The sequence below is a fragment of the Humulus lupulus genome, chromosome X (genome assembly GCF_963169125.1).
Source record: "Humulus lupulus chromosome X, drHumLupu1.1, whole genome shotgun sequence".
In the NCBI taxonomy this organism is placed as follows: domain Eukaryota; kingdom Viridiplantae; phylum Streptophyta; class Magnoliopsida; order Rosales; family Cannabaceae; genus Humulus; species Humulus lupulus.
Genome location: NC_084802.1, coordinates 200,621,947 through 200,641,811, shown reverse-complemented (window position 1 = coordinate 200,641,811; position 19,865 = coordinate 200,621,947). Strand labels below are relative to the sequence as shown.

At 35.2% G+C, this 19,865-nt stretch overlaps 2 protein-coding genes across 2 annotated transcripts; both read left to right on the top strand.

Moving 5' to 3' along the window:
- The first annotated feature begins 4,433 nt into the window (after nt 1-4,433).
- Nucleotides 4,434-13,444, top strand: LOC133805339 (lysine-specific histone demethylase 1 homolog 3). The gene is made up of 8 exons (XM_062243495.1): nt 4,434-6,548; nt 6,913-7,054; nt 7,290-9,602; nt 9,708-9,801; nt 10,308-10,723; nt 11,340-12,062; nt 12,180-12,254; nt 12,722-13,444. The coding sequence occupies exons 1-8, from the start codon at nt 4,669-4,671 to the stop codon at nt 12,788-12,790; spliced, it is 5,712 nt and encodes a 1,903-aa protein (XP_062099479.1). The 5' UTR covers nt 4,434-4,668; the 3' UTR covers nt 12,791-13,444.
- A 1,822-nt stretch (nt 13,445-15,266) lies between these two features.
- LOC133805338 (V-type proton ATPase 16 kDa proteolipid subunit) lies at nt 15,267-17,176 on the top strand. Its single transcript, XM_062243494.1, has 3 exons — nt 15,267-15,503; nt 15,659-15,944; nt 16,751-17,176. The coding sequence occupies exons 1-3, from the start codon at nt 15,425-15,427 to the stop codon at nt 16,881-16,883; spliced, it is 498 nt and encodes a 165-aa protein (XP_062099478.1). The 5' UTR covers nt 15,267-15,424; the 3' UTR covers nt 16,884-17,176.
- Nucleotides 17,177-19,865: the final 2,689 nt, after the last annotated feature.

Sequence of the window (19,865 nt, the reverse complement as noted above, 5' to 3'; positions counted from 1 at the left end):
AAAAGACCGTGATGGTCGCTTAGTGCAAATTCAAGGTCTTTTATGGTCGTATAGTGCAAATTCAAGGTCTTTTATGGTCGCTCAGTGCAAATTCAAGGTCTTCTTTAAAATTGGTGGATGAACCCCAAAAGACCATGATGGTCACTTAGTACAAATTCAATGTCTTTTGTGGTCGCTTAGTGCAAATTCAAGGTCTTCTGAACTTCAAAAGACCATGATGGTCACTTAGTGCAAATTCAATGTCTTTTAGGGTCGCATAGTGCAAATTCAGAACCCAAAAGACAATGATGGTCGTATATACTATATTAAGGTCTTTTAAAGTCATTTTTCCCACAAAAAGTATACAAAAATCAGAAACTATGTATATCTAGCTAGCTAAGGATCCGCACTACCCATATATAATTGAACTGCATATGCCTGCCTGAATGTATCCATGTTGTTGTCGTTGAGCACCAATGTAGCTGACTTGTCGCACTTACCGGCAATGTGCATTTCCATTGTCTTAAGCATGAATATACCACAATTTCCGCTATAAAGATAAATTTAACTACGTTAGTATTATCTTTACAAGTTTAGATTTAAAAATGAATATATAAAATAAAACTTACGCTTTCTTGTTAAGAGGAACAGTACCTGCAGGGGCTACTTTTATATTCATGTGACGACTCCACTGATGACGTAAGTTTTCAAAATGGCCATTGTCTTGAAGTAAGAAAGGAAAATATTCTGCAAGTGGTTGCACAGATTTTTTCATGGCCTCTATAGAGATCCAGTGACTTGGAATCGAGTCATAAATCCATATCATCCAGTTACGGATGTCAATTACCACTAACATCTAGTGTTGTTCACCGTCATTCTAAGGCACATAGAAGTAATTGATGTTCGGCCAAACTCTCGCCCTGACTGGTCTGATTCCATCAACAAACAACATTAGCTTTGGAGTTTTTTTACATACATTACTATTTTCTTGTCGAGACGTGTGGTATAGTGCACGCACATGTTGTCCAACCTCATCAGTCAATATGCATATATCTTTTGGAAAGATATTATGGAATTTATCCATTATTTTTCTAAATAAATAGGTAATTTCATCTACATGCTGCCAAAAAAACATTTATTCATTATTAATTATGATGAGAATATAATTAGTATTATATAATTATTATGATATATATGAATGATAAAGCTTACCTCACTATCAATATATCGTTGCTTTGCCAACAATATCTCAAAAAAACATTTGTCATGTGACATCTGGCCACAACGAATATAACTTGTACCACCTGTATCACCATTGTACCACCTGAAGAATGCTTGCACATCATCTTTAATAGATTTCTTAAGAGGATAAAAAATAAGAGGTTCTAACTTAGAGTATCGACGTTTCCTCGACCATGGTGTGAAAGGTGATTTCAAGCTTAGGGCACGTTTTCTTAACCTCAATGGTCGACCATCTTGAACGATTTATTCTACCTTGTCACCAAGCTCTTCATTAGTAATCCCTTCATAAATAATTGATGGTGGTGTCTCATAGGAATTTGCAGACACATGAGACTGTGTGGTGACTTCGTTTTCTGTAGGTTGTGTAGGAAAATCAGATGTTGTATTCTCAACAGTCTTCTCTCCTACAGGTGTGGAGGCTTGGCTACCCTCCATGTTTCTTTCTCCTGTAGGTGTTATAAATCCATCTCCAAAAAAGTGTGCATAAGATGGTGAATCCTACAACCATGAAGTTACAAGGCATATTATTATAAATAAAAATATAGATGACAATAAAAGTAGCTATATTAAAGTTATTGCAAATAAAATTTACTTGTTGGTTATTTTTTGTAGTCTTTTCTCCTCCAGCTCCAAAAAGTTGTGCAGCTATAGGTCGAAAGATGTCAATCAAAACATCCAATCTTTCTAATAGTGTCTCATGCCTCACTTTATTCAAGTAAGCATGGTCGGCGATGGTTGTCATTATTACCTCGTGCCTTTCTTTATTTACACGTTAAATCTCCTCATATCTTGCATTGTGCAACTTTTCTTGGTCGGCTATCAAACACTTCACTGAATCCAATAACTCACTACGAGCATCATAAGAAGAGGGGGTTGTGAGGATGGATGCAAGTGCGATATTTGAGGAATTGGAGTGAATTGGGGAGGCTCCATATTTGAAGATGGAGGCTCCACACCCGAAGATGGAGGCTCTACATTCAAAGATGGAGGCTCCACATGTGGCGCAGAACACTGTGAATCACGTAAGATGACATTACCCACTAAAAATGAAGAAATATGACCAATTACGTCATCTTCATTATCCTCGTAGCTACCAAGCCTTTCATAAAAAGGTTCTGCCTTCTCCTTTGAAGTTGGAGCTAATGTAGGTCGCACAAAAAACTAATACAAAAAGAAAAGAAGCTAACATAATTTTCATTGATCATATTTTTTTAATACAAGACAATAATAATTTGGTATGTGGATAAATACCTCACATCATTTTCTATTACTTTTGATAATCTTGTAACAGTGAGTTTATGCGTATCATTTATTTTCCAACCAAACCATCGAGGAATATGTTTTCCTGGGATTCTTTGTCCTACCATATCGCCCAACTTTGACATTGCTTCACAAATCCATATCTATAAGAGACAAAACAATAATTAAAATCATATATCAAAATATAATAAAAAATATCCAAAAATAAATAAACTTAATAAAAATATAATCATAATCAAATTTTTTACCAAAAATATCAAATGACAACTAAAAAAATTCCACTTAATCTCCTTCTTAGTGGGATTATTCTTCATATCTTTTTTCATGATTTGCTCTATTAGCTTCTTATATGCTAGCTTCCCCCAACAATATTTGTCAAATATATCTAGCTTGTCCTATAGTTGTAGCCATTTAAGATCTATTATCGAACTAGGACTTGACATTATTAGAAATGCACTGAGCAAATAGATAAAGCACAACTTCACTCTGTCCTTAGTCCTACATTCGTTCGGTATGATATCTAGAGCACTAGCTATGTCCTCTATTTTAATAGGCACCTTGTCCTTGAATTATTTTTTCTTTAAATTGTTCTCAGAAGAAACAACCTTCATTTCTTCAGGTGTTGGTTTGCCACTAGTGTATAATCCATATACTATTGCAAACTCTTAGAGAGAAAACATCATAGGTTTGCCATTGATAAAAAACCATAACTCATGCTTCTTTTGGCAATCTACCATCCTCAAAACTACCTGATCTGCTAAGGTGTCAGGGAAAGAGCCTTGAGTGTCGAGGTCCAAGAAATGACCCAACTTGGTGTAATGTTTAAAAACGACCTTGTCAGACTTTGAAAGCTAATTTTTTATTTGACCTATTACACTTAGCGGAGATTTGATGGTAACTTTAGATTTTGCAACTGTATTAGTAGTAATGACACGGGATATACAAGGAAGCTCTGTCGTTAATACGGTTCTAGGCATCTACAATAATAATTTGTCAAATGAATAAAAATATATAAATTAATATAAATATAAAAACTATAATATAAATTACAAATTTAACTAAACGACCAAAATTTATTAACTAAGCGATTTTATGTGACCAAAAAATTAACTAAAAGACCTTGTGTGACCACACATATGGTCGCACAAGGTCGCACATTATATTTCATATATTTTGCAAATCATGTGCGACCATGTGGGTTACATAGGGTCGCACATAGTCACACTTTATAGTCTATATTTGCATATTTGTTCAAATCATGTGCAACCATAAAAGTCGCATAGGGTTGCACATGGTCGCATAATATACTCTATGTTTTCATATCTTCTGCAAATGATTACTATGAATCAACTTCATTTTTTTTTATTTTCAAATATTGAATAATGAAAATTTCAAAATGCAAAGTGTAAAATTGATTATTGCATCTTATCTATTTTTTCTTTTATTTCTACATGATAAAAATAACATTCAAATACTAATTTTCATGTAAAAAAAATAAAAAAATTATAATACTTACTTAGTCATGTTCGTTTGATGGTGTGGTCTATTATAATTATGGAAGAATAATTATTGCAAATAAAAGAACGAACAACAAAATCCCAAAATATTAATAGAGAATGAAGAAGAATAAAAATAAAGTCTTTTTAGTCTTACAACAAAGAGGAGAAGGAGAGGGATTGGTTGTGGACGAAGAAGATAAGAAGAAAGTGTGATTGATCTTTTTGGTATTAGAATAGGAAGAAGGAAACGGAGTGGCCGGTCATTTTGGTCTAAACAGAGTAACAAAGCAAGAGGTGAGGGAAGAGAAAATGAGGAGTATCGTGACTTTTAGGGCTTGTTGTTGTGACTTTTTATAATTAAATGAGTGCCACTTCATTATTTTTAATAAATTAAATAAATTAAAAATAAAAATAAAAGGACAGTATATTTTGCAAATTTTAATTTGTTAGAAGTTCATTTTGAGAAATTCCTCGTTTCAACTTATAGCTTCCATTTTTTTTTAGTTATCTTAGTAGCTTTTGTGTGAAATCATAAGTATGAGCTTTATTTGATTGAATTTGGATAAATTGAAGGTAATGATTCGTGTTCGAGATCGTTGTTTGTTGGTGTGGGCACTGAAGCTAGGCTAGGGTTACAAAAAGGGGTGGTTTTCTTAGAACATTTGTTGGAAAGATAGGGCTGAAAAAAATGGACGGGGAGGAGAAAAGGTCTGTTTGGAAGAAAAGATCGAAACAAATCGAAGTTGGTCTTGATTCGGAGGATGACGAGCCCATTGGGTCTTTGTTGAAGTTGAAAAAACAACGAAACCCTAAAAAGCTGAAGCAGGGATTAGAGAGGGCTGTTGTAAGGGTCAAGAGTGTTGAGGTCGAAGATGAGGATTTGGGGGGAATGAATGATACTTTGGCGAGTTTCAGGAAGAAGTTGAAAGCCCCTAAGAAAGATATTGTTTCTGCAGCATTGAGGGGAAGGAGTTCTGCTTCGGTTGTGGTTGAATCTTTGGATCCATCCTCCACTGGAACCATGGAGGATGGTGGTTCAGATGCTAAATTGGTATCAAAAGCTGCGGAGAATGGTTCATTAGTGGGTGATGGGGGATCTGACATGACTATGGAAATGGGGGTACAGGATAAGCCTAAAGGAAAGGCGAAGGTGAAGAGACCCAAGATTAAATCAGCTGCAAAGACAAATGATGGTGGTTTGGATTCTACGGGATCTGGGTGTTCACTTTTGAAGGACAAGAATGTTTCAGGCATGGTGCTAGAGGAAGGTACTAGTCAACATTCGGAGGATAATTTGGAAGACTCGTTATCATCACTTTTCCGTAAGGCGCAATCTGGTTTAATGAGGAAGTCTCGACCGGTTACTGGTCCAAAAGAGATGTATGAGACCAACGACAGAGAACAGAGTAGGCTTTCCAGAGTTAGTTCAGAGGATCCAGCATCTCGTTCCAAAGTAATTTATGATGACGCCACGGTGGGTTGCAGTTCAATCGATCAAGATGAACTTATGGTGGATCCTTGTAGCTCAAGCAAAGTTTGTGACAGAGATAGCAAGCAGTGTACCAGCGTTCAACTTGTAGCTCCTGGCCAAAAAGGTGCTTTGAAAACTTGCGTTTCTAAGGATTCACTGAGGTGTAGTGGTACAGAAAACATGACCGTTGTAAACCTTGAAACTTTGTCTTCTTTTGTTGCTAAAGAAACTTCACCACCTCATAGTGATGATAGCTTAGTGAATAATGAATTTCAAAATAACTCTAAGATGGATAAAATAGTATCCGGTGAAACCACCATAGCTTCTTCCAGACTTCTATCCTGTAATTCGTTGCCTGGCCATTTAAAGACACTGGAAGTATCAGACTGTCAAAAGGAGCCTGATTCTGATCAATGTCTAAAAGATTCTCATCATGTTCAACCACTTCTGCCTTGCACTGCCTCTAATTCACGGAAGAAGGAAGAAGATTGCACTGATTGTAATGGCCCAAATTGCTCTAATTGTAATGGTACTCCACTAAAGGAAAGGGCCGTAACATGTGATGTTGAGATGTCTCAAATTCGGACGACTTTGACTGGAGGACACGAGTGTGGTTCTGCTGTACGTCAAAATCTTGAAGAACATAAGGTAACTTGTCTGAAAAGCCAAGATTGTAGTTTGATTGGTGAAGAGACTCATGAAGCATCTCCGCAATCTGTGGCTCCAGATGAAAATGAAAATTACCTAGAAGATGCAGTGTCCTTACCTGACACTGACAAAAGAGAGGGTAAGCTATCAGCTGCCAATCGTTTGCGCAAGCCAAAAAAGCGCAGGCCTGACATGGCTTATGAGGGGGATGCTGATTGGGATACTCTAATGGATGATCAGTGTTTTCTTGAAAGTCAATGTTCTGTGGATGGGGACCGTATGAGAGCGAAAATTGACAGGTCTTCAAGTATTGGGATTGAGGTAGAAGGTGATGGTGCAGCAGCTGTGTCTGTGGGGCTTAAAGCTCGTGCAGTTGGTCCTGTTGAGAAGATTAAATTTAAGGAGATCTTGAAGCGCAGAGGTGGCCTTCAGGACTACTTGGAATGCAGGTTAGTATTTTCTATATTGGATCTGGTTTTAAAAGAGTGTTGTTTTCATATGTCTTCGTACCAATTCATTAATGGTACCATGTTGGATTTTTCTGTCATGTCTTACACAATGCAAATGTTTTAACATGGTGGATATGAAGTGTATTTGTTTGAGTCTTTACTTCCCTCTTTTGAATTACAATGCTACTTTACAAGGGAATGCCTGGTATGTGTTCATGGTGTGAAGCCTTATTACTTTCAAACAAAAGTATAGGAGGCATGCTGAATTTTCCCAATTTATTTGTGTTAATCAGTATTCTGCTGTGTTATGCATCTGAAAAAAACTATATTTTAAATGCAATTCTCATTGCTTGGTGCAACACAGGAATCAAATTTTAGGTCTCTGGAGTAAAGATTTCAGTCGACTTTTGCCTCTTTCTGATTGTGGAGTTACAGAAACTGCTTCTTCTAATGAATCACCTCCTACTTCCCTGATTAGGGAGATTTATGCGTTTCTTGATCAGAGTGTAAGTTTGTAAAGTCTGTTAGTTCTTGATCATAATTTGAGATCTTGTGTCTCGCTGAAATTGATATGTTAAATTCCTTTAATATCTCATCTTCATACACACACACACACACACACACACATACACACACATATATATATATATACATGACTACAGGTTTTGGGTGGGGGGGTTGGAATTATCTTTTCCATTCAGCTTAGATTGTTCTAAGAGTTTACTTTAAATTTTCGAACAGGGTTATATAAATTTTGGAATTGCTTCTAAGAAGGCCAAAGAAGAATCTGGTACTGAGCATAACTATAAGCTTCTTAGAGGAAAGCCTTTTGAGGAAAGTTCTGGTGTTTCAGTTGCTGATTCAGAGGATGGAGTTTCCTTTATTACTGGTCAGGTTAAGAGCTCTAAAACTTTAATTGAAGCAAAAAATGGAGTTAATTTAAATAATGAAAACCTGACACATGAAGCCATGAAAGGCAGTGAGTGTGTTTCAAAGCTGACAACTGAATCAGCAAATGCAATAGAATCTGAAGGGTGTGTTGCTGATTTCATTGAAAAAAGTAGCATTGATGCTAAATTGTCTGATAGATTGATTAATACAGATGTTGGAAGTACTGAAATATCTTGTGAAACATTGGAAGTTGCTAAAGTCCCTACTGTGACTCTGGATTTAGAAAAAGAGTCATCCCATATTCAAGTTGCAGCTAATGGTGATGCCAAAGAGAATCAATATCCACAATGTCACACAGATGTTGGAAAGAAAATCATTGTAATAGGAGCTGGTCCTGCTGGGCTGACTGCTGCACGCCACTTGCAACGACAAGGGTTCTCTGTCACTGTACTGGAAGCTAGGAGTAGAATAGGAGGCCGTGTTTATACAGATCGGTCATCTCTATCAGTTCCTGTGGATCTTGGTGCTAGTATTATTACTGGTGTTGAGGCTGATGTTGCCACTGAAAGAAGACCAGATCCATCGTCATTGGTTTGTGCTCAGTTGGGCCTTGAGTTGACCATATTAAACAGTGATTGCCCCCTCTATGACATTGTGCAATCTCAAAAAGTTCAATCAGATCTAGATGAAGCTTTAGAAGCTGAGTTCAACAGCCTTCTTGATGATATGATATTGCTTGTTGCACAGAAGGGAGAGCATGCTATGAAAATGTCTCTTGAGGAGGGTTTAGAATATGCTCTTGAAAGGCGTCGTAGGGTACGATTTGGGATGAATGTGGAAGGGAAAAGACAGCACTTTGACATGGATGGTTTTGTAGAATCCAAGACAAGTATTGACGGCGAAGTTCCCCAGAAAAATTCTTTTGGTGAAGAGCTTTTGAGTCCTCTTGAGAGAAGGGTTATGGATTGGCATTTTGCCAACTTGGAGTATGGTTGTGCTGCTTTACTTAAGAATGTTTCTCTTCCCTACTGGAACCAGGATGATGTTTATGGTGGTTTTGGAGGAGCTCATTGTATGATCAAAGGGGGTTACAGCACTGTGGTTGAGTCTCTAGGAGAAGGACTTCCCATACACTTGAATCATGTAGTAACAGATGTTTCATATAGTACAAAGGCTTCTGGAGTTCTAGATGGCCAGTATGGCAAAGTCAAAGTTTCTACGTCAAATGGTGGTGAGTTTTTTGGTGATGCTGTCCTGGTTACAGTGCCACTTGGGTGCTTAAAAGCAGAGACAATAAAATTTTCCCCACCATTACCCCAGTGGAAGCATTCTTCTGTCCAGCGGCTTGGATTTGGAGTTCTTAATAAGGTAGTTTTAGAATTTCCTGATGTGTTTTGGGATGATACCGTGGATTACTTTGGGGCAACTGCTGAGGAAACGAATCAGAGAGGCCAGTGTTTTATGTTCTGGAATATCAGGAAAACAGTTGGGGCTCCTGTTCTTATAGCACTAGTGGTCGGTAAGGCAGCCATAGATGGTCAAAATATGAGCTCTTCTGACCATGTAAAACATGCAGTAGTAGTTCTCCGGAAATTGTTTGGGGAGGAATCAGTACCTGATCCAATTGCATCTGTTGTGACAGATTGGGGTCGGGATCCTTTCAGCTATGGTGCCTACTCTTATGTTGCTGTCGGAGCTTCTGGAGAAGATTATGATATATTAGGCAGGCCCGTTGAGAATTGCTTATTTTTTGCCGGTGAAGCTACTTGCAAGGAGCACCCTGACACGGTTGGTGGTGCTATGATGAGTGGACTTCGTGAAGCAGTTCGTATAATTGATATATTGACTACCGGAAATGATTACACAGCAGAAGTAGAGGCAATGGAGGCATTACAGAGACAATCAGACTCTGAAAGGGATGAAGTTAGAGACCTAGCAAGGAGACTTGATGCAGTTGAATTGTCCAATGTACTTTATAAGGACTCTTTGGATGGAGCCCAAATTTTGACCAAGGAAACTCTTCTAAAGGATATGTTCTTTAAGACAAAAACTAATGCTGGACGGTTGCATCTTGTGAAAGAGTTCTTGAATCTTCCTGTTCCTATCTTGAAGTCCTTTGCTGGCACCAAAGAAGGGCTGAATACTCTCAACTCATGGATACTGGTACCTTGCTTCTTCTAGTGCTTTGTATAGTGTTTTCGGTTCACTGCATTGATCTTTATTTAATGTACAAGGTTTCTGAGGGTACTGATTGTGTAATTATAACAGGACTCAATGGGGAAGGATGGGACCCAGCTCTTGCGGCACTGTGTTCGTCTTCTTGTCCTTGTTTCAACAGACTTACTTGCTGTGCGCTTATCTGGTATTGTGTCTTTTTATCTTGTGCATTCATATCTGCCTGCGGATATTTAATTTCGTTAGTACATATGCGGATGTGTTTGTACATTGTAAAATTAATTAATGATTAAGTTTTGACCTTTTCTGTGTTTCAGAGTACTTTTGGCCTGCCTTGACAGTAATAATTATCTGTTTCACAATAGATTTTTTTTTTTTGAATATCTAACTATACTTTGGATTTGGTCATGGTTAATCAGCTTATATATATTTGTGTTTCTCTGCTCTTTCCTTCCCAATAAGCTAGATTGAAAATGTTATTTGTATTCCTGATGTTTCATCTGCAGCTTTTGTTTAAAGATATTTGAGCATGTTCTTCTACATGTAGACATTTGCAGTCTGTTTGTGTGTGCATATATATATATTTATGTCTACATAATATTTTAATTGCGGATGAGCACAAGGTAAAATGGTGATGATATAGTAAATGTGCTCTTTCCATTATGTAACCCGTTGTTTCTTATTTGGGTGTAGGCATTGGGAAAACTGTAAAAGAAAAGGTTTGTGTTCATACTAGCCGTGATATACGTGCCATAGCAAGTCAACTGGTTAGTGTGTGGCTAGATGTCTTTCGCAAGGAAAAAGCTTCTAATGGTGGTTTGAAATTCTCAAGGCAAGCAACTACTGTGGATTTTTCAAAGAGAAAACCCATTAAAGATCCAGCTTCAGGAAAGCCACCTCTACATGCAAATCATGGTGCCTCTGAGAACAGAGGAAACATTCAAGTTTCAGCAACTACCTTAAAACCAGAAACTAATTCATTAAAGTCCCAAGGTTCAACAAGCAGTTTGCATGTTGAGGTAGATGATTCTACTGCCATGACTGAAGAAGAAAAGGCTGCAATTGCTGCTGTAGAAGCAGCCCGCACTGCAGCGCTTGCTGCTGTTGAGGTTTGTTTTCCATTGGATTTTTTTATTTATTTAAAAATTCTTCTCTGAGAGATTTGCATTGGTTGGTATTGTTTAAAAATTATTATGGACGTTAATTTAATTTCCTCTTATTTGGTAGTATTTGAACCATTTGACAGCCATGTTGAGTGATTTCACGAAAACGAACTGTTAAATAAATATGATTTTTGGTATAATTTTTCAAAATTTCTGTATTTGTAAATTCCCATTATTATTAAAAATCTCTTTTGGACATCCAAAATTTATTTTTCAATGGCGTTGATAAAAGGCACAATGGTAATATCGAAAACCATAATCATCTGCACTCTGTGAAACAGTGCCTGTAAATGAATTTTTTCTTTCATGTTTTCATTATTATTACTTGCTGAACTGCCTGAGCGATAGGGATGCAACTGTGTTACCTAGAAAATAAATGAAGCGCTGGTAGATTTTCAAAGGAAATAGTTTGGTGTTGTAGAGCTGTTTTAATTTAGGTATAGATTGTTTCATGAACCATAGTTTATCTTTCTCTCTCACTTATAATTCTTTATTATATTAGATGAACTATCTGACTCTGTTTTGTTGTCTTCTTGCATGAAACGATTGCTGACCATTTTAGGCATATACATCGTCAGAGGCAAAAAGCACTTCATTGCTGCAGCTTCCCAAGATTCCTTCATTTCACAAATTTGCTAGACGTGAGCAATATGCTCAAATGGATGAATATGATTTTAGGAGGAAATGGTCTGGTGGCGTTATGGGAAAACAAGATTGTTTGTCAGAAATAGACTCTAGGAATTGCAGGGTGAGGGACTGGTCTGTTGATTTCTCTGCCACTTGTGTCAACCTTGATAATTCAAGAATTTCAGCTGATAACCTTTCTCAGCGAAGCCATTCAAATGAGATTGCTAGTCAATTGAACTTGAGAGAGCACTCAGGAGAGAGTGCTGCTGCAGACAGCAGCATTTATACAAAAGCATGGGTTGACACAGCTGGTAGTGTGGGAATTAAGGATTATCATGCCATTGAGAGATGGCAATCACAAGCAGCAGCAGCAGCAGCAGAATCCAATTTCTCTGATCCATCTGGGCATATCAGGGATGAGGAAGATTCAAATGCTAGTTCAAAACAACCCTCCTGGAAGTTTGATGGACGAGCAAATGAGAGCTCTGTTTCACAGGTTACCATTAACAAGGAATCCGTAAAAGGTCATCATCGAGGGGCAGACCGTATAAAACAGGCTGTTGTGGACTATGTTGCGTCATTGCTCATGCCCCTGTATAAAGCTAAAAAAATAGATAGAGAGGGATACAAGTCAATAATGAAGAAAAGTGCGACTAAGGTTTGTTATTTTCTGTATATATGATCTTTGTTTTTTGGTGATATGTTCTAAATGATACTAGTAATATTAAAACAGGTTAGATCTGATTCACATTTTTTTTATATATTTAACTTTCAGGTTATGGAGCTAGCTACAGATGCAGAGAAAGCCATGGCTGTTTCTGAGTTTCTTGATTTTAAGCGTAGGAACAAGGTGTGCAAAACATTTGTTTGTTATTAAGCCTTCGATCTCTTATTCACAGTTGTGTTTTTGTTTTCTAATTCCTAATAGAAATCCATGCGGTCTTCAATGTTTATAAGAGTATTTTATTATTTTTAACTTGAGATAAAAAGTCATTTTGCATTGTGTTGAGGTTTGATGGTATTTTCAAAGTGAACAAAATGTAGGTAAATGACAGCTGCATTGAAATTTTCATAAAATATTTTTGGAGTATTATTTTGTGATGTCTCATTATTCTACATTCTCTCTTAAGAACTGTTTCTACTTTTTAGCATGTTGGTAGGTATTTCTTACCATAGCTTTTGTATTAACTACAGTCTTTGTTAGCATATACTTTTCACCATTGTTTGAGAATGTCTAAATCTCAGAAATGATGAACAAATCTTTCTATTGTAGTACTTGTTGTTTACTAAGCTTTCATGGAAATCTTACCCTTGCAGATCCGTGCCTTTGTGGATAGATTAATTGAGAGGCACATGGCAGCTTTGAAGCCAATTGTAAAATCGTGATGGCCATAATGATTGATTAACATCTGTTTTCAATGCGCTTTCATCTGAGATATTATGAAGCAATTCGCACCTGCATGATCTCAGTGCACATTGGTGGTGGCATGGTGACACAAGATTGGTACTTGATTTGAACTGCTAAATAAGTTTTTTAATGATACGAAAGTGCAATTGAAGAATGAAATAGCATTGCCATTGCCCGTAAAATGATACGGTGTTTCTCCCATGCACCCAAAATATGGTGACTTCTTCAAAATGTGTTTAGAGCAGACCAGAATATGAGATATTTTGGAAATGGCAAGAACAAATTCAACTACAGATGGGGTTGACACAAGTTGCTTTGTACATCATTTTGGCGCATTATAATGGTACAGAGGCATCACTTATCATTCATCAAGGTTGTGCATCCAAGGGTGGAAGGTTTAAGCCCTAGTTTTTATTCAGGGATCCTTGAGTTTCCAATGATGAGATGAGATACTAATTGTCTTGACTTTTTTTTTTTTAAATCTGTACAGTGTAGGACTGTTTTAGGGACAACAAAACGAACACAGAATATTTATCATTCATTGTCTAAAGTACTTCGACATTGCCCTGATTTTTCAAGTTTAATTAATTTCTTCACTTTGCTCTCCAAAAATTGAGCAAAAAATTTGTTTTCGTTTACTTGCTGCCTATATTTGTTGGGCAATAAGTCTACTTTCCAGTAACTGTTTTGAGTTTTCATGTGTATGCGTGTATATCCTTAATGGTGTTTTGTATCCAAGCACCGGAATGATACAAGACACCTATGTTACTCCGTTTCTTAACATCAGATTCTGCCAAATAAGGTGAGGTACTTAAGAATAGCATAGTCAGTTTTTGTTTCGAGCTTTAATTATGATGGACGTAGTAATATTCCATGGTTACTTGTAATCTGTGTTATGCAAAGATTGGAACTTTATTCTTGTTCTTTTTGCCTTTTCCCTTGTTTACGTTGATGCTTACAACTCTTCTTTAATGTTGCTAGGATGGTGAAAAGGTGTGGCTAATGCCAAGAGGTATGTCTTCTATTTCTCTATATGAATAATGGATTATGTTATTTAGATTTAATTTCCTAATGAAAAAGGCTGATTATCATTGTTGAGAATTGAACTTTGTGGTGGAGATGTCTTCCACCATTTTGATCTAATTTTATTACTAGTTGTGGACAGAGCACAAAGGTTGGGAAGAATGCTGTGGCTGTATCTTTATCTAGTGCAGTGTCCGGGATATTCAGGTTATTGTTTTGTACATAAGCTTTCAAATTCAATGTGATTGTCTCTTTGGAAAATGGAAAGAGTCTTGTGTGAAAGTGTAATCGATGAATCTATATGTGGGAAAATCTCAATTAGTATGGCATAATATCCTCCTCTTAACATTGAATTTGGTTGGTTCATTTGGCTACTTGGTTGAAGTTATGTCAAGCCTTATGAGATATGTTACTTATTAATAATAGAACATTGTGATATACAGATATTAGCATAGCTTGTATTATTATTATTATTAGTGTGGGTGGGGAAGAATGGGCTTTTTATTTTTATTTCTTTTTATGTTTCCAGGATAAGAAATTCTCAATTCAATCGTTAGGGAACGCGTCAAAGCAAATCTCTTCTCCAAATCATTATGTTGAAATCATTATTCGTATTTTAGTTTTGCAAAACTATCACAGTTCAAAAACAAAGTGGCTATAAATGTTGTAGATAGTTAAATACATTTTTATTTTATTTTATTTTTTAAAAAAACAAAAAGATAGTGCAACTTCACGAAAAATCTCATTAAGTTGGGTGGGGGAAATTAGTGTTATAATCTCGAAATTTCCTGACGGTATTAGGATCCGACTCACCGAATCTATTATGATATTTGGTATGTTTAATCTTGTGTATAATTATTTTTGTAGAGTTATGTATGTATGATTACAATGTTATATAGTTTTTATTTATTTATTTTGGGTTTGATATTTATATATATATATATATATTGTTTAAGTTGTTATAGTAGGGGACGACTATTTATTTGTTTAAGTTTAATATTTAGTATGTATAATTAGGGGACGACTAAAGTCTTTTTTTTTTTTAATGATAATTGTAATTTATATATATATTATGGTAATGTACATTGTAAATTTTTGAATAATTTATTGTGCTGAAAATAAAGTTTATATAATTTATTTCACAAGTATTTAGAAAACTTTTATTTTGTCCTAGTAAATTAAACAAATTTTTTTGAAAATTTATAAGATGTTTTAAATAATTATAATATACACTATTATATAAAAAAGAGATGCACTATATGATTATTTTTATAATTTCAAAATTATAATATTATTTTAAAATTAAAGAAAACATGCACAAAACTATTCCAAATATAAACAAAATAAAAAATCTGAAAAAGGAGAAATTCGTCCATCCATTAATTAATTAAACCAGAACACGAAAATTTGAGTATTGTGGGGACCGCGGTCTGGTTGTAACGGGTTCAAGCGTGAGTATCGTGGCTGAGAACAAAAGCAGACGCAATCGGGAATTTTTTTTTATTATATATAAAAACATGTATGATTTATGAAATTGATCAACAAACAAGTCGACAAAAAAACGTATATCAAATTCTCTATTGAACAAAATGTCGTCAACGTTCAGCGGTGATGAAACTGCTCCATTCTTCGGCTTCCTCGGCGCCGCCGCTGCCCTCGTCTTCTCCTGTAATTCAATTTCATCCCACCTTTGCTTTAAGTGTCACTTGTTTTAATTTATACTAATCGAATTCTTTACGATTGAGCTCGTTTTCTTCTTGTATATAGATCTAGGGTTCATCTGGGTTTGGATCTATCTAGTTTTCTGATTAGGTGATTTTCAGGTATGGGAGCTGCCTATGGAACGGCCAAGAGTGGTGTTGGAGTTGCATCGATGGGGGTTATGAGGCCTGAGCTGGTCATGAAGTCGATCGTCCCAGTGGTTATGGCGGGAGTTTTGGGTATTTACGGTCTCATCATAGCTGTTATCATCAGTACTGGTATTAATCCCAAGGCTAAATCCTATTATCTCTTTGATGGCTATGCTCATCTCTCGTCTGGTCTCGCTTGTGGTCTTGCTGGCCTCTCTGCTGGTATGGCTATTGGGATTGTGGGTGATGCTGGTGTTAGGTATATCTTTTCTTCCCTTTATTTCTAATTCCTAAGTTTCGAGCTTAGACATCATAAATTTTTTATTCGCGTTTGTTTTCATGTAGTATATATTAATGGGCTGAGTTTAATCTATGCCTCAAACATGAATGTGATGTTGATACTTGATACACAAATGGTCTTTAAGCTTAGGTTCTAATATGGGGGAGAATGGACATAGGGGTTAGTCTTCGATTTTAAGGACGATTTCGAAGTTACGTAAGGTTTATAATATCGTTAGCATTGTATTTAACTTTTGTTTTTTAAGCCATAGTGAGCAACTACTAGAATTGATATGATTAATGATCCTGGTTTATATATTTGGTGTATACCCTGAGATTTTGATATTCTTACGGGAGAATCATAGTTATATTCCCTAATTTAGTTGTTTATATATTATCTTAAGAAACTTTCCATATAGTGTTCTATTGTGAATTGTAGTCAGAAAATGCTTTGGCTTTTAGCAAAGAAATACTTTGCTAGAAATTAAGGTTCAACATCAAGTGTTGCTCATCATCAGTTACTGTTATACAACTAAACATTATATTTATTGCAATATAAATTTTGTTTAAAGGGTCTGCTGGCCTGTATGCAGCCCTAAGATTTTATTAGGAGTAGTGTTAAAAAAGAAAATCAATTTGCATTGGTAAGGTATGTAATGAATGGTATTAATGGACATCTGATCAGTTAAAGCTGAACTGTTTCAAGCACCTGTTTTGGGTTTTAATTGTTATTAATAAAGAATGCCCTAATTTGCGTTGCTTTTCTCCTTTCTTTTTTCTGTGTAGGGCCAATGCACAACAGCCAAAACTTTTCGTCGGTATGATTCTAATTCTCATTTTTGCTGAAGCCCTTGCTCTATATGGTCTCATTGTTGGTATCATCCTCTCTTCTCGAGCGGGTCAGTCAAGAGCTGAATAAGAATTTTTTCTTTCTGGTGGCTATATTGATCGTTGCTGTTTATCTAGAACTACTTTGTTATCCTTTAAAGAAAAAAACTCAGCGAAATGTTCTATAAGATCTTGTTTGCGGTGTAATTAGAAATTCTATGAAATTGTTTGTTAAGTTTTTTTTTTATGTTCTGATGGTAGGATATAGAATTAGCAATTAGTTTCACCATTTAATAGCAATATTTGTGCAGACTCATTGCCTGTATTATATTTTGCTAGTAAGCTAGCACTCTGGATGTGCTGTTAATATTGCCATTTTCTTTATGTTGTGTTTTGGTTTTAAATGTTAGTTTTACTTCTGATTTGTTTCACAGAAAAGAAATGTAGATGTTCTGATAGATAGTTTTGAGGAAGCTGTCAGCACCACATAATTTGGTGCATAAATCTATAGGTTACTACTGTTAGTAATGAAAGTAGACAAAGAAAAGTTCAGCAGAAGAGAAGGATGCGAGATTGTTAAATCCGCATAGTTGTAGGAACAACATTATATTGCCACACTCTGTTGGGTTACCTCTGAGGTTGTAGGTTCAACATGATGCTCATATTTTAGACTGGTAGGCACACTATATGCCGATACTCCATTACACACTATTTCAGATACAGGGCACACATTTTCTCACGAAGATCATGGGGTTAAAGCCATGGTTGGTGGCAAAGGTTAACCACACCGGACTCAGCTACATTGATCTTGCTTAGCAAATTTGGCAAGCAGAAATGGTTGTTTCTATCCCAGGAAGGTTTATCACCCCGCTTTTTGCTGCTAAATAAATGAAAAGGGACAAAAGCCAGTCGATTGAGAACTATTTTAGAGAATTTTGGCAAAAGAAAATAGAAGAGAGAAAAAGAGAACAAAAACAGAGAAGAAAAAAAACTACTGTTTATCCTAGTCTCAGTTCTTTAGGGTAAATATTTTTAAGAAATGCATTCATTCCTTTCCTACTCTTTACTCTTCTTTTTGATTAGTAGTTTCTCCAATTTTTTTTGGTTCACTTGACTTTCGATATATAACCAAAGCAGAAAAGGAAAGATTAATATTTTTTATGTCATTATGATGCCAAATTCAACTCAAATTTTTATGTTTCTCTTTGATACATTAGACCCCTAAATGGAGAAAATAAAATTTGCCAAAGTCTAATTCCTCATTGAATGGCATAAGTCGAAAGGTGCAACAATTCAATTAATCAAAATATTAACTAAGCCGTGTTTTTTAATTCGGGTGGAAAAAAAAAAAAATTTGATATATGGCAGTCCCAAATTTGCATATATGTAAGAGAGAGAGAGAGAGAGAGATAAGAATAGGAGGGCTTAATGATCTGAAGCCTTCGCTTTACAAAACTGAAGAAGCAAGAGAAATCGATGCAAAATTCATTTCTTTCTGCATATGCATATATGCATATGAGATGAAAGTCACAGTATAGTGTGCTAACATGCCAAAATAAAGAATCAAAAATCCAAATGAGATTTATTTATTCAAAACTTTTGAAGGCTCAATCTACACGGCTGGAAACATGAAAGATCAAGGGGATACAAAATCTTATACGGGGTTTTTTTTTTAATAGATACACATCTTTTTATGTTTTTTTTTATATATTTTACAATCTCTATTCTTTTTTTAATTCAATTTTACTAATTCCAGTTTTTAAAAGTATGTTTTTAAAGTTTCATAATTACAAATAATATGATTTCAACTAAACATCAACCTCACATCAATACAAATACAGTGTTAAAAAAGTAATTACAATTCAATTAGACATCAATCTATTGCATTAACAAAAAAATAAACTAAACAACAACAAAAAAGGGACCTAAAAATTTATCGCTATATTTTAAAATGTGTCAAAAATAAACTCTAAATATAACTCAAAACAACTAAAAATATACCCAAAATAAACTAAAATATAAAGTGAAAAACATTACCATTAAGCACAATAATTATATATATATATATATATATAAACCCAAGGTATACCTAAAATAAACTAAAATTAAACTAAAAATATTCTCAACTATAGAAATCAAACCAAAATATACCCCAAAATAACTACACATATACCTAAAATAAACTAAAAATCAACAATGAAAAAAATCTTACAATAAACATATACAATTTAATTAAACTTAAAAAAAATCAACACAACATATACTTATTATAAACTAATACTATTCCCAAAATTTGCAAAATGAATATTGAAAAGTTACTTTTTGGATCTATGAATTAAAGACTTGAATCAATCAAAAGAATAAAGAACAAGTGCTGGAATGTAAAGAACACTAGCAGATTTTTACAAGGTTTGCTGATAAAAATCAGCTACTCCGTAAACTTTTGTTCTTTACGAATTACAAAACCAAATTGTCATTTTGCTAAAGAACAATCTAAAACCCACAACAAGATTTACAATTTACCCTAAGTTGAATCTCCTACTCAACTTTCTGTACTTCTAACTCCCTTGGAAGAATGGTTGAAATCCCTCAAGCACAACAACTCTGAAATCCCTTCAGAAAGGAAAACCAAGCACTTCTAACCAAGAAATCTGCAACAAAAATGTTAGAGAGGAAAAACAACAAGAACAAAGAAACTCTCTGCAACAATTAAATGGTTAGCTCCACTCTGAAAACCCAAAACTGAGCAGTATATAAAGGCAAGTAAAGAATCTAACAACAAAAACTATTAACAAACTAAATTGAATTAGTTAAGACCTAACTAAACAAACTTAACCCATGTGGCAAATGAAACCACGAAGATCTCCAAATGCAACCAAAGCACAGCCCAGATGCATCTGGGATCATGATTTTCCAAATAAAAAACATGCAGTAAAACATGGCTATAACAATCTCCCCCTTGGCAAATTATGATCAATGAACAAAACAAAACTCAGACAAACAGTAACAAATACCAGTACCATACCAAAAGAAACAAAGTCAAGTGAACAAAGCATAAATGTTCAACAACACC

Coding starts and splice junctions, on each gene's coding strand:
- LOC133805339 (XM_062243495.1), top strand. CDS start 4,669: ATGGACGGGGAGGAGAAAAGGTCTGTTTGGAAGAAAAGATCGAAACAA. Junction 9,603..9,707: donor CTCTCAACTCATGGATACTG/GTACCTTGCTTC, acceptor TAATTATAACAG/GACTCAATGGGGAAGGATGG. Junction 12,063..12,179: donor TGAAGAAAAGTGCGACTAAG/GTTTGTTATTTT, acceptor TTTAACTTTCAG/GTTATGGAGCTAGCTACAGA.
- LOC133805338 (XM_062243494.1), top strand. CDS start 15,425: ATGTCGTCAACGTTCAGCGGTGATGAAACTGCTCCATTCTTCGGCTTC. Junction 15,504..15,658: donor CGCTGCCCTCGTCTTCTCCT/GTAATTCAATTT, acceptor GGTGATTTTCAG/GTATGGGAGCTGCCTATGGA. Junction 15,945..16,750: donor GTGGGTGATGCTGGTGTTAG/GTATATCTTTTC, acceptor TTTTCTGTGTAG/GGCCAATGCACAACAGCCAA.